Source organism: Lepidochelys kempii, chromosome 16 (assembly GCF_965140265.1).
Source record: "Lepidochelys kempii isolate rLepKem1 chromosome 16, rLepKem1.hap2, whole genome shotgun sequence".
Lineage (NCBI taxonomy): Eukaryota > Metazoa > Chordata > Testudines > Cheloniidae > Lepidochelys > Lepidochelys kempii.
The window spans coordinates 3358279-3372253 of NC_133271.1; the positions used below are offsets into that span (position 1 = coordinate 3358279).

General features: G+C 45.8%; 1 protein-coding gene across 1 annotated transcript in view; it reads right to left on the reverse strand.

Moving 5' to 3' along the window:
- Window positions 1-8296: 8296 nt before the first annotated feature.
- LOC140899221 (leucine-zipper-like transcriptional regulator 1) overlaps window positions 8297-13975 on the reverse strand; it is a 51527-nt gene continuing 45848 nt past the window's right edge. Inside the window, exons 4-5 of the mRNA XM_073314298.1 lie at window positions 12023-12149; window positions 8297-8488 (exon numbers count right to left, since the gene is read on the reverse strand). Coding sequence (XP_073170399.1) covers window positions 8329-8488; window positions 12023-12149 — 287 coding nt within the window. The 3' untranslated portion in view covers window positions 8297-8328. The remainder of the gene's footprint in view (window positions 8489-12022; window positions 12150-13975) is intronic.

Here is a 13975-nt window from a genome sequence, read left to right on the forward strand (position 1 = left end):
GAAGAGGTAGCTATAAAGCTAGTCAAGGAGAACAAATCTGTGTTCCAAGTTGGTAATAATTAGGGCTCCGTGTCTGCCATGGAGGTTGCGGAAGTCATGGATTCCATGACTTCTGCAGCAGCCAGTGTGGCTGATCCCAGGGCTGCCCAAGCAGCTGGCTCAGGGGCCAGCTGCTCATATAGAACAAGAAGTAATGGACTTAATCTGCAGCAAGGGAGATTTACATTAGATATTAGGTAACACTTTCTAACTATAAGGGTAGTTCACCTCTGGAATAGGCTTCTAAGGGAGGTTGTAGAATTCCCATCATTGGCAGTTTTTAGGAACATGTTGGACGAACACCTGTCAGGGATGGTCTAGGTTTCCTTGGTCCTGCCTCAGAGCAAGGGGGCTGGACTTGATGACTTCTCCAAGTCCCTTCCAGCCCTACATTTCTATGACTCTATGGTTGTCCATGCAAGCTCCCTCCAAAGATGTATATAAAGTACTTCCCCAAGAGTTGTATAGCAAGATGGTTAGTCAGTGGACCAGTCCAACATACTGAGGCATGCATACTCTCTGGTACCCATTGTGAATGACAGCAATGGCCCAAAAATATAGTGAGCAGGGATTAAGTCCTGCATAGTTGTGCTCACGCAGGGGATCTTGGCATTGCGACACTTAACTTCTAGACACCTTGCCACACAGTGGAATTCACGTCCCGAGTTAGGTTGTCAGGCTCCCCATGCATTGTATGGGGAGAGTTAAGCACCTATGAACCAGATTCTCAGAAGCCAGCAGCTGAGCAGGGAACTGCCTGAGCTGGCCAGGAGTGAAATGCAGAGGGCTTAGGGCCCAGATTCACAAAGGGATTTACATACCAAATTGAGAGGCTGGAAGGATGCACCTATCTATGCTCAGGATTCTTAGCCTTGAACCCTTTCCTGGATTTAGGTACCCAAACCAGGTGAGCTCTTTCTCACAAAGAATTGAAGAGACACTCCTCTACCCCATTTTAAAATTATAGGAATGAAGGGCTCTCAAGAGGCCATCAAGTCCAGCCCCCAATAGCCCACTGCACACACCTGGGGGTGTGGGAGACCTGTTTTCATAACCCTGCTCTAACACATGTTTCCTACACTCCTGGTGCTTGCTGTAAACACCAGGCTATCAGGTGATGACTTGCTTACCCTTTTGTGTGGGTTCAGCATGCTCTGAGTGCATCAACCAGATCAGGCCCTGCACAAGTGAGATGGGCAGGGAACACCTACTTTGAGAATTCCACTGTGGCTTGGGTGTAAGAAAAGGTTACTTACTAACTCTGATTCTTCAAGATGTGATGCAGACGTGTGTATTCCACTTAGGCGTGTGTGTACCCAGTGCAGCAGAGGAAGAGAATTTTCCCTAGCAGTACCTGCAGAAGGGCAGCGCTCACGCCTCATAGCCATAGCACCACTCCAGGCTTTTGAAGGCAGTGACACCCCAACCCCACTCAGTTCCTTTGCAACGAACATCCAGAGACCAGACTCTGATGGAAAGGAGGTGGAGGGTGGGTAGTGGAATTCATGTCTGTATCACATCTAGAAGAACCAGTTACAATAAGTAACTGGTTTCTTCTTCTTCAATTACATGCAACCTAGTATTCCACATAGGTGATGCACAAGGAGTATCCACAGGAGGTGGGGCTCAGAGTGTAACTAAGGATTGCTGGACCGCCCTTTCAAAGTTTGCATTAGCTCTGGAAGATGCAGTAATGGTATAATGACAAGACATCATCTGCCAACTAATGTATGGAGATACTGCTCCTCCGGAGCTGATTGCAGCTCAGGAAAAAACATGGGTACATATACCACCTTCGAGAACCCTGTATAAGGAGGCTCTCAGAGCCTGCAACTCAGAGACTCCCCTTCCAGATGTTATTGAAACCAGGAAAGCAGTTTTCTGACAGAAAGTAGAAAGGGTTAAGATGCCAGAGACTCAAATGGAGGTCCCATTAAGTCCACTGGGAAAGTATTAAGGTCCCACAGAGGAACTGGTTTTGAGACACTGGAGGATGGAGATGAAGAAGGCCTTTAAAGAATCTTGCTGCCATGGTACTGGAAAAGACTGATCTTCCAAGAATGGGTGGATGAAACACTGAAATCACTACCCGGTGCGACCTCAAGAGCTAAAGGCACCACCAGGCAACCGAAGACACAGCAAGTACTCTAAGATGTCCTGGATAGAGACCAGCATCAGTTGAATTCTGCGGGGCCGATGAACACACCAAAAAAATGGTTCCATTTTCTCAAACAGGTGATTTTGGTACAGGGCTTTCTATTTAATAGAACCTGCAGAATGGCTGCCAAACAACACTTTTCATTCTTGTTCAACCACAAAACAACCACACAGTGAGATGCAGGGAGCTGAGTGTGGGATGCAAGGCAACACCATGATTCTGAGTGAGTAGGTCAGGATGAAGATAAAGGGATAAAGGAGGCTGAATTGACAAGCGCAAGGTTGGAGAATCAACACTGCCTCAGCCATGCTGGTACAAGGAGGATAAGCATGTCCTGATCCGCTTTCAGTTTGAGGATGATCTGTTGTATGACTGGGATTGGGAAAAAACATACAGAAGAGCTAATGTCAGCTGAGATGGAAGGTGTCAGTCAGGGAGCCTGGACAGAATTCCCCTCGAGAGCAGAACAGATGGCATTTCCTGTTGTCCCTTGTAGCAAACAGGTTGGTTGTTGGAATGCCCCAAGCTGCAAAGATGACCTGCAGGATGCTTGTCTTCAGGGAACACTCGTGATTCAGGCAAAAAATTTTTCTGAGATGGTCTGCGAGATGATTCTGGGCCTCGGAAAAGCGATCGGCTATTAGAGTGATAGCCTCCTTGATGCAGAACTGCCATAACCTAACCACCCTGGATTGTGCTCCCCTTCTCTGTTCACGTAATGTATCACAGCAGTATCACTGGTAAATATGTAAATGATGGCTCCCCGATGCGGTTCAGAAAGGCGGGACAAGTATCGCAGATGGCCCGAAGCTCCAGTATGTTGATATGCAGAGACACTTCCTGCTCTGACCACAGACCCTGAATTTTCAAAAAGAAAAACTTGTGGCACCTTAGAGACTAACCAATTTATTTGAGCATGAGCTTTCGTGAGCTACAGCTCACTTCATCGGATGCATTCAGTGGAAAATACAGCTGGGAGATTTATATACATAAAGAACATGAAACAATGGGTGTTACCATACACACTTTAATGAGAGTGATCACTTAAGGTGAGCTATTACCAGCAGGAGAGTGGCAGGGGTGGGGGGGAAGGAGAAACCTTTTGTAGTGATAATCAAGGTGGGCCAGTTCCAGCAGTTGACAAGAACATCTGAGGAACAGTGGGGGGTGGAAGGGGGGAATAAACATGGGGAAATAGTTTTACTTTGTGTAATGACCCATCCACTCCCAGTCTTTGTTCGAGCCTAAGTTAATTGTATCCAGTTTGCAAATTAATTCCAATTCAGCAGTCTCTCGTTGGAGTCTGTTTTTGAAGTTTTTTTCTTGAAGAATTGCCACTTTTAGGTCTGTAATCGAGTGACCAAAGAGATTGAAGTGTTCTCCAACTGGTTTTTGAATGTTATAATTCTTGACGTCTGATTTGTGTCCATTTATTCTTTTACGTAGAGACTGTCCAGTTTGACCAATGTACATGGCAGAGGGGCACTGCTGGCACATGATGGCATATATCACATTGGTAGATGTGTAGGTGAACGAGCCTCTGATAGTGTGGCTCATGTGATTAGGCCCTACGATGGTGTCCCCTGGATAGATATGTGGACACAGTTGGCAATGGGCTTTGTTGCAAGGATAGGTTCCTGAGTTAGTGGTTCTGTTGTGTGGTGTGTGGTTGCTGGTGAGTATTTGCTTCAGGTTGGGGGGCTGTCTGTAAGCAAGGACTGGCCTGTCTCCCAGGATCTGTGAGAGTGATGGGTCGTCCTTCAGGAGGTTGTAGATCCTTGATGATGCGTTGGAGAGTTTTTAGTTGGGGGCTGAAGGTGATGGCTAGTGGCGATCTGTTATTTTCTTTGTTGGGCCTGTCCTGTAGTAGGTGACTTCTGGGTACTCTTCTGGCTCTGTCAATCTGTTTCTTCACTTCAGCAGGTTGGTATTGTAGTTGTAAGAATGCTTGATAGAGATCTAAAACTATTTCCCCATGTTTATTCCCCCCCTCCATCCCCCACTGTTCCTCAGATGTTCTTGTCCACTGCTGGAATTGGCCCACCTTGATTATCACTACAAAAGGTTTCTCCCCCCCGCTCTCCTGCTGGTAATAGCTCACCTTAAGTGATCACTCTCCTTACAGTGTGTACGGTAACACCCATTGTTTCATGTTCTCTATGTATATAAATCTCCCCACTGTATTTTCCACTGAATGAATCCGATGAAGTGAGCTGTAGCTCACGAAAGCTCATGCTCAAATAAATTGGTTAGTCTCTAAGGTGCCACAAGTCCTCCTTTTCTTTTTGCAAATACAGACTAACATGGCTGCTACTCTGAAACCTGAATTTTCAGTGACTCCAGATGTGCTCCCCAGCCCACCAGGGAGATGTCAGAGACAACAGACCTGGTTGGTAGGGGCTGGACAAAGGAAATGCCCTGACATATACTTTCTGGAAGCATCCACCACTACAAGGAGTCCAGGACCAGTGGAGGTAGATGGACCGATCTGTCCAAGGAATGAAGAGTCAGATGGTAAACCATCCTGAGCCACATCTGAAGGGGTAAAGGCGCAATCTTGCTAACAGAACCCTCTGCATGCAAACAGATATGTGGCCCAAGAGCCTCAGGCACATCCAAACTGCGATGGAAGGCTGAGACTGCCCAAAAGTGCATTGTGGACAGTATTGCTGCTGCTGCCCATAGCAGCACCTTTGCTCTGCCGGTGTGTACAAACCCAACGAATGTAGGGTGGCCCTAGAACCCTTGAAGTACTGAGTCTTGTCCATCTTGTCTGAAAAAAGCACCTAGCCATTGAAAGGCAGATCATCTATAGCCTGCTGCAGGTCAGGAGCAATGCCCAAATTCTGCAGCCAAGATACCCTTCTCATGGTCTCTTGGAGGCCACAACTCTGACTGAAGAGTCCGTGATGTTCAGCATCGACTGCAATGATGTCTTGGCCATCAAGCAGCCTTTGGTAATGAATGCCCCAAATTTCTCTCTGGAGGTTTCAGACATCTGGTCTGCAAACTTAGACATGAACATCTAATTTACAAATTTGTATTTGGACAACAATGCCTGCTGGTTTGCAATCTGCATTTGCAAAAAGGAGGAGATATAAATCTTCCTACCCATAAAGTCCATCCTTTTAGAGTCCTCATCCTTAGCAGTGGACTTAAATCTGCCCTGCTGGCCTTTATTGTTCACCACAGTTACGACCAGGAATTTGGATCCAGGTGAAAATAAAAGCCCTCAGATCCCTGCACCAGGACAAAACAGAGTTTCTCCATGTGCTTTGTCATACATGATACTGAATCATAGACTATCAGGGTTGGAAGGGACCGCAGGAGGTCTTCTAGTCCAACCCCCTGTTAAAAGCAGGACCAAGCCCCAATTTTTGCCCCAGTTCCCTAAGTGGCCCCCTCAAGGATTGAACTCACAACCCTGGGTTTAGCAGGCCAATGCTCAAACCACTGAGCAATCCCTCCAAGCTGGCAATCTCCAAAGAACATTTGCAGGCTCTAGGAGTGCATCATTAATAAGAGGAGCCACTCTCCCAGGAGCAGACAGCTGCAGGATATCCAGCAACATAATGGTGCTCTCCTGCAGGAACTCTGCCTGAAGGCCAGGGAAGCAGCCATGCACCACCAAAGGTCCTGATAGGACTTGAAATCCTCAGGTATTGAAGGCGAGGAAGAGCCCTGCCAAATTGTTCCCGATGGGGGGAGCAGTGTGGACCCCAAAATCAGTGGTGGCACCAAAGTAGCTGACGGTTCCAAAGTGGAGGGCAGTGAGAGCTGCCATGGTAACATCAGTGGTGTGAATGCAATGGTGCCAAGGAGTTTCCCAGTGCCAAAGAGATCCCTTGCACCAAGCCCATACCAGCCCTGCTTCCACAGACTGTGGAAGGGGAACATCGGAGTGTGGTGCCAATGGACCAAAAGGTTCAGTGGCCCATCCACACAATGAGGCTATAAACGACACAGCCCTGGCAAAAGCCTGGATCAATGGAGGGGTCAGGATGGAAAAGCAAAGGAGGTCTGTTGCTGCTTGATATGCCGCCGGCGTGGAAACAACTGATGCCAGCATCGCTCTCGTCAGTACTGGATTCAAGAATCAGAGTCAATGGTAGAGGGTCTCTGACCTCTCTGCTCAGTATCAGGAAGCTGTTAGAGGCACCCACACCCTCATGTATGCTGGCATTAACACAATGATGGTCCACACTCTTTCTGGAGGAGGCAGAAGAGTTTTCATGAGACCTGCAGTGGTCTGGATTGGTCTTATGTGACCTCTTCCTCGGCGCATTCGATGGGGAACTCCTCCTCCATCCCTTTGGAGAGGCGCTGGCTCCAGAGCATGACATGGCAGCACTCTCAGAACCTGAGGGTGACTTCCAATCTGAGGAGGTCCTCGGTGCTTAAGCAGGCCACATGGCCTGGTCAAGCAGGTGCTGCTTTAGGCGAAGGTCCCTAGCCAGCTGAGTTCCTTTCAAGAACGACCTAGAAATTGCACACCGCTCCTTGACGTAGACGTCACAGTAAGCAGTGTGTGGGGATTGTTGTTGGGGATCGCTCTCCCCATATAACAATCTTTAAACCATGGTGAGGGCATCACCGGGGAAATACTTAACTAAATGTAATTAACACTACATTTAACTAACACTAAGGGTACTAATTATATACGACTAGAACAAACACTAGAAAAAGACAGTGAGAGATTGCATGGTTAAGAATCACACAAAGCTCTGACTCCAGCCACAGGCAGTAAGAAGGAAATGAAAGGGGTCAGGGTGGTGCCGCCTCATATAGCCAGAAGCTGTGGCAAGGAGGTGTGAGCGCTGCCCCTTTACAGACATTGCTAAGCAAAGTTCTCTGGCTCCAGAGCCCTAGGCATGCACCCACCAACACGGCTGCATCTACTCAAAGAAGCAGCTTAGGCTCTGAATGTCTTGTTAGCTGTGAGGGCAGTGTCAGGATTTAGTCAGCTTTGGGCATGCCCACCAGCAGAAATGCAGGTGCCTTTAGGGATTTAGGTGCCTACATAGTTTGGTGGCAGCTGAGTGGTGATTTTGTGAAAGTTAGTGATGTATAGGAGACACTCTTTTTGTGCATCTTACCCTAGCTCTCTAAGACACACCAGTCCTTTCACACAAACAACCCAAGACAGAGCTTGCCCCCATTACAGCCAACAGCCCAGTGGTTAGCACACACACCTGGACTGCAGGAGACCTAGATTTAAACCCTTCTCTGGATTAGCGACTTGAACACCAGTCTCCCATATCCCAGGTGAATACCTTAAGTGGCAGGCTATTGGACATTTGGGGTGGGGACTTCTCAATCTGTCCTGTTGGAGCTGTTCCACTTTGTATAATTAAATATTCATTAGATCAGGAAAAGAGAGAAATTGCATAGATCAGTGGTCTGAAAACTCACATGGGAAAGCCAGGTTCAAATCCCTGGCTAGTTATAATTAAGGCTATGATTTTGTCATGATGGTCACAGAAAGCATGAATTTGAATAAAGTCCATCAAATGCCCTCCAAAACAACTGAAATGTGCTCAAACCAAGTGGTGTTACAAACTTGTACATGGGGTCACAGCACCACTCAGGTTTGGTCCATCTGCCCTACCATCTCCATCTAAAGCAGCATGGACTCTTCAAAACTGTTCAGCATTGTGACCCCATGTGCTAGGTCGCAAGGCCTAGAGCGGACAGCTGGGCTCAGTCCCACGGGACAGGAGTTGCCATTGTGGGGCGAGTGTGGGGTAGGGTCACTCTCCGTCTCCCACTAACCTCTTTCTGTGACATATTGTTGTTTTCCAGCACCTCTGCCATGAAATATATTTAAAAATTTCATGACAAAATCATAACACTAGTTATAGTTTAACTCAACTGAACTGTTTCATAGTCCAGTAGAAGGGCCTGATTCTCCACTCCCTCACAATGAAGGCATTTGCAGCAGTGCAGAGCAGGTGTAATATGCTTCTCTTCTGGTCTGGCATATTTTTTTTCACTCACTTTGCACAGGTGTAAATGATGACACCAGGTGCATGACATGGCAGAATCAGAGCCAACATATTAAAATATCCATAGCAAAAGAAATCCAAAGTGTCTGTTTCAATTGCATCTACAGACCTTAGGCTTCAGTAGATTTAAGGATACAGGGAATCTTCAGGAGGCATGTTCACTTCACCATAGTAAATGTATCTCAGCATAGACTCAAATGCTTGTTTACTGGGAACCATTTCACCTATAGAAATATTTACTTGTCCATCTTCCGGCATGAAGGAACGGAACATGGCTTCAAAGTAACTGGAAAAGGAAAGGTGACTGATGTAACACAAGGAGATTTTACATAACCACAAGAAAGGTTCTGCAGATGGTTTCAAGCAGTACTGTTCAAAGGGGGCTACAAAGCATTGACGCTTTCACATAAATTACTTCCTAGCTACTATGCGGAGGGGAAAACTGCCTCTAAATGCCTCCTCAAATATAGTATGCAGTGTTGTTGTAATCATGTTGGTCCAGGATATTAGAGAGACAAGGTGGGTGAGGTAATATCTTTTATTGGACCAGCTTCTGCTGGTGAAAGAGACAAGCTTTTGAGCTACACAGATCTCAGGTCTCTTCCCAAAGGGGATTTGCTAGTGTTTCTCTCTATATAGTTCATGAGTGGCTTAGAGAACATACACTCAGCTAAATTGTTTGAATCTCTGCATGCGGGTGGCTGAGTGATCACAGCACCTGGAGGTGTTTACTGCTTATCACTAGCAAAGCACTATGAGAGACAGCCCAGATTGGAGAGCTAAGGGGGAACAAGGGTCCCACGGTTCCAAGTTGTACCCCAGAGATCCAGTCACACTCAAACCTTGTCTCTCAAATGTAGTATTGTCATGTTTCAGATAAATGTGTGTGTGATGCAACAAAGCAACACAATCCCAACAATGCTATAGGATGTTATATAGGAAACAATGCCATATGGATTTTCTTTATGGCAATTAATTTTCAAAAATATAAAAATTAGGATATAATACACTGTAATAATTCATTTACTTACTTTGCATATGAAGTACTGGTAAACGTCAAACATTATGGGTCTCCTGGTTTCTTAGGGGCTAGACACTAATATAAATGGTTACCTGCCTACTGTACAAGGATATTGTGATGGTTTGTTAGATACTATTTGTAAAGTACTAAAGTATGTACATGCTAAAGATTATTAGGGCTGGCTGAAAATTTTCCTTCAAAACTTTTTTTAATGGAAAATTGGATTTTAACTAAACGAAAATTTTTGCAGAAAGTATTGCCAAAAATTAAACAAAAAATCAAGTTTTTTTTCAACAAAAAGTCAAAATTTTCTGTTGACCCCCTCCATTTTCTAATTATTATTGTATACTGAATGGAAGGAACCCATTTTCACTGGCTATAGGCATTAGTAAGTTTGCCTGTGATAGTATTAGATTGTGCTCATCTACTAACCTCATTGCACCATTAATAGATAGGTTTCAGAGTAGCAGCCGTGTTAGTCTGTATTCACAAAAAGAAAAGGAGTACTTGTGGCACCTTAGATACTAACAAATTTATCTGAGCATAAGCTTTCGTGAGCTACAGCTCACTTCATCGGATGAGCTAGCTTCTAGTCTGGTTTCCCGCCTTTTCTACCCTTCCTCTCCATATAACATAACTTGCATCTACTGATGTGGCAAAGTGCTTTTCTTCACCCCACCAGGTGTACCTCTAACTCTGGACTATTGATCCAGCTCCCCCTTCCTTTTTTGAATATGTAAGAGTCAGTTTTTTCAGGTGCCTGAATCTGAATGACATGGTCACAATTTCTGGATAACAGCTTCTGAGTGCAGGTTCTTGTCACCGGTTACTGTAGACTCCTAATGGCATTCAGTATTATATTCTCTTCAACTTGTATACCTGATTAAAGCCCTTCACAATTTCTCCCTAGCAAATTCTTCATGTCACAACCAATTAGACTCGGCCTGAGATTTCTGCCACTGGCACTCTAGCTGTCTTTCTGTCTAGCTTCCTCTCCTGCTCCATCTGTCCCAGGTCATCTGTAAACCATGCTGATCAGTGAGGATGAAGCTGTATAGGGTCACCCTATCAAACCCTGAACTGAGAAGAGTTAGATGCCTCAAAAAGGGATTCCCAAAAGCCAGCATGCTGAGCGGGGAGTTGCCTAAGCCAGTCAATAGGAAATGCTGAGGAGAGGGGTGGTAGGTGGTGGTGGTGGTAGGTAAAGGGAGGAAGGTGCCTAACTTCGGTCTGAGGGAGGTGCCTCCCTCTAGCTGGGGGGGTCACAGCCATGAGCCTTCTGGAGTCAGTCACCTAAGCCAGGTCAGCCCTTTCTCAACAAAAACTGAGAAGCAGGAGGTGATGGTACTTTCCCCTTCACCAATAGTCCTGTGGCTAAAGAACTCATCCACAATTTGGGAGACTCAGGTTCAAATCCCCACTCCCCTTGATGAGGAGCAGTGTTTTGAACCCAGGTCTCTCACATCCCACACAAGTGCCCTAACCACTGGGTTTGAAGATTGAAAGGTGATTTGATTACCATGTCCCTTGTATTTTCTTCACAGGTACTAAAGGGCTCTTTATCAAGGAAGTCAGAATAAGAATCTGTGGCTGGAAGTTAAAGCCAAATGCAAATTAGAAATAATACACACAGTGAAGGTGATTAGCCATTGGAACAAACTATCAAGACAGGCGGTGGCTTCTCCATCTTTTTAAATCAAGATTGGACATCTTTTCTGGAAGACATACTTTAATCATCCACAAGTTACTGGGCTCAGTACAGTGTAAGAGGGCAAGATTCTATGGCCTGTGATATACAGGTCAGACTAGATGATCTAATGGTCCCTTCCGGCCTTGGAATCTACGAACCATTTATCTCGCCAACAATCCCCCTCTCCTTTTCGATTACTCCCTTTACACAGTTTAACAGGCCTGCTGATTCTCCACTGGCTTCTTACTTTGATGTACAGATACAGGACTAGATCATACCTAGCTTTAACATAGCCATACACAGAGTAGATTCCCATCTCTCTCACTCAGCCAGGTTAAGGCTGCCTAGATTGCAGCTCTATGCACTGCAGAACCCAATGCCATGCACCCAATGCTCCCCCTGCAAGTGAGTGAAGAAGGTACAGGGAAGGGCAGAACCAATATCCACCTCTCCTCACTACATGTACCAGCCAAGAGAGCTGGTTGGCCGTGCCAGGGAAGAGACGTATGATACACCCTTAAACGAGTAAGTTATTTACAACTTCAACCAAGTGGGAACCCAGAGAGACCAATCTACCCCCTAATGTATTGATGTTTTTATATGTTTGTTCAATGGATTCTTAAATCTCTACCTCATAGCTTACATACCAAAGTTTAGGCTTCATTCTATTAGCATCTCTTGAGCTGCATTTTCATTTTTAGAACATCCTTTTTGTTCTTCATGAACACTTGTTCCTTTCAAGTTCATGACAGTAGTTTTATGCGTAATTATTTGCTTCTTTTTGAAATTGTGGTAGGATACAGACCATCTGTTATTCCACTAAGGTTTTGATTTTCTAACATTTCCCTGCTGAGATGGCAAATTCATTCATATTTTAGTCACTGTTGCTTAATGGCTCTATTATGTTGAATTTCTAGGAGAAAAATCCTATGTGTTACTCAGTGAACAGAAGCCTATTCTCTTGTGTGCTTCAAAACAACCTGATCCAAGAAGCAGTCTGTGGTACTGAGAAATCATGTCCACACATGACATTTGTTATTGCTCTAGTAAATGATGACTATTTAAAAAGTTTCTAAGTTTCAGTAAATGGTTGATCAGAGTGCACACACCTGGAGCGGTCTGCCAGAATTGCCTTATGTGCTGGTCTTGGGTGGCCATCTAACAGGAGGATGATATCACAAAACTCGATCCCAGCTCCTTCTAGATAAGCCTTCATATCCTGAATCAAAGATGTTCCTGACAGAGGCAACATGGTGAAATGATTAAAAAGACGACATTTCCAGGTAATCAGCTGCTATAAAGTTAATACACGGTTGTGCCACATCTACATACAGGTTTTCCCATGGGATTAAGGGAGTTGTTAGTAGGCAGGCACTTCATCACATTCTCAGCACTATGGGAGGCCTCTTTTCGTATGCCATGGATAAGGCCAGGCCACGATCCCTGGAAATTTGTTCTGTATGTAAGACTGATGCCCTCGGTGAGGTTTTACATCTGCATCCTTTTCCTCACCTCTGGTACATTTGCCTCAATCCACTCCTCACCCACCCCCTGTCCATTTTGTGCCAACATTGCTAACCTCACATACATTGCACCTCCACTTCTCTCGTTGTCTCTGGAACGCCATGACATATCTACAAAGATCTCAGCCACCTGTGACCTCTTCCTATCTTGCTCCCTCCAGCTCCTGGCTCTTCAAGAAACCTGGATCCCTCTACAGCTGCCATCTTTTATAGAGGCTTCTCCTTCTCTCACCCCTTCCTTCCCCGCCCCGCCCATCCCCCCCCCCCGCCTGGATCAGACTGTGGTGGGGTACGGAGCTTCTCCTGTCCCCTTGCTGCTATTTCCAATACCTCCCTCCTCCCTTCCCCCTCCTCTCTTCTTCTGAACAATGCTGCATTGACTTCTCTCTTCTCCCCCTCAATATTGCTGTCACCTACCATCCATCCAGCTCCTCCCCATCAGCCTTCCTCTCTGATCTCAACTCCTCGCTCTCTCTCTCTCTCTCCCTCTTCTTACAATCTCCCACACTCAGCATCAGGGATTTCAACTTCCATGGGAACAACCCATCCAACCCCTTAGCTGCACACTTTCTTTTCCTCCCCTCTTCATTCAATCTGCAGCTCACGGTCAACTCTCCCATTCACCAAAAGGAACACTCATGGAATTTGGTCTCACCAAGCATTGCTTTCTCAGATCTCTCTTGCTGAGCTCCCTCCCTTTCAGGATCACCCATTGCTCCCCAACTCCCTCATGCCCTGTCACTTGGTCTTTCCGTGACTTCTAGTCCTTCAACATCAGTGACTTCTTATCTGCTCTCAGCATTCTCATCCTTTCTTTCACTGTTGTTGATTCGCTCCCTCCCTCCACCTTTGCCTCTTTTGCCTCTCTCTCTCAGTGCAAGATCTGCCCTACCAACCTCCAGCCCTAGCTCACCCCCGCATGAGGAAGTTACTTACCTTATAGTAACTGGAGGGTCTTCGAGATGTGTGGTCCCTATCTGTATTCCATTAGGGATACGCATGTACTCCATGCTCCTAGAGTCAGAGAATTTTGAAAGCAGTGTCCGCTGACTCGCACATGCACCCTTACTTTCCTAGGGCCTCCACCGAAGGAGATAAAAGATGGAGCACACCAACCACCTCTCCTGTTCCTTCTCTACCATGAATCTAATCAATGTCCAAAGCAGAGGGGAAGGAGAGTGGTAGTATGTATGATAGGGACCACAAATCTCAAATAACCTGTAAGGTAAATAACTTCCTCTTCTTCTTCAAGTGCTGGTCCCTATGTGTACTCCATTGTGGGTGACTGACAGCTAGTACTCAAGAAAGAAGCGAGTGCAAGGATGTAGGTGGCAGAGTTGCATGAAGGACTGTTGCCTCATAGTATGTGTCAGCAGCAGAGTCTTCTACTAAAGCATAATGACTCAGGAACATATGGTTGGAAGTCCACGTAGCTGCTTTACAAATGTTAACCAAAGACACTACCCTCAAGCAATGCTATAGACACTGCTTGTGCTCATCCTGCTTGAGGGAAGGAAAGTGAGACAATTGATAGCAGAG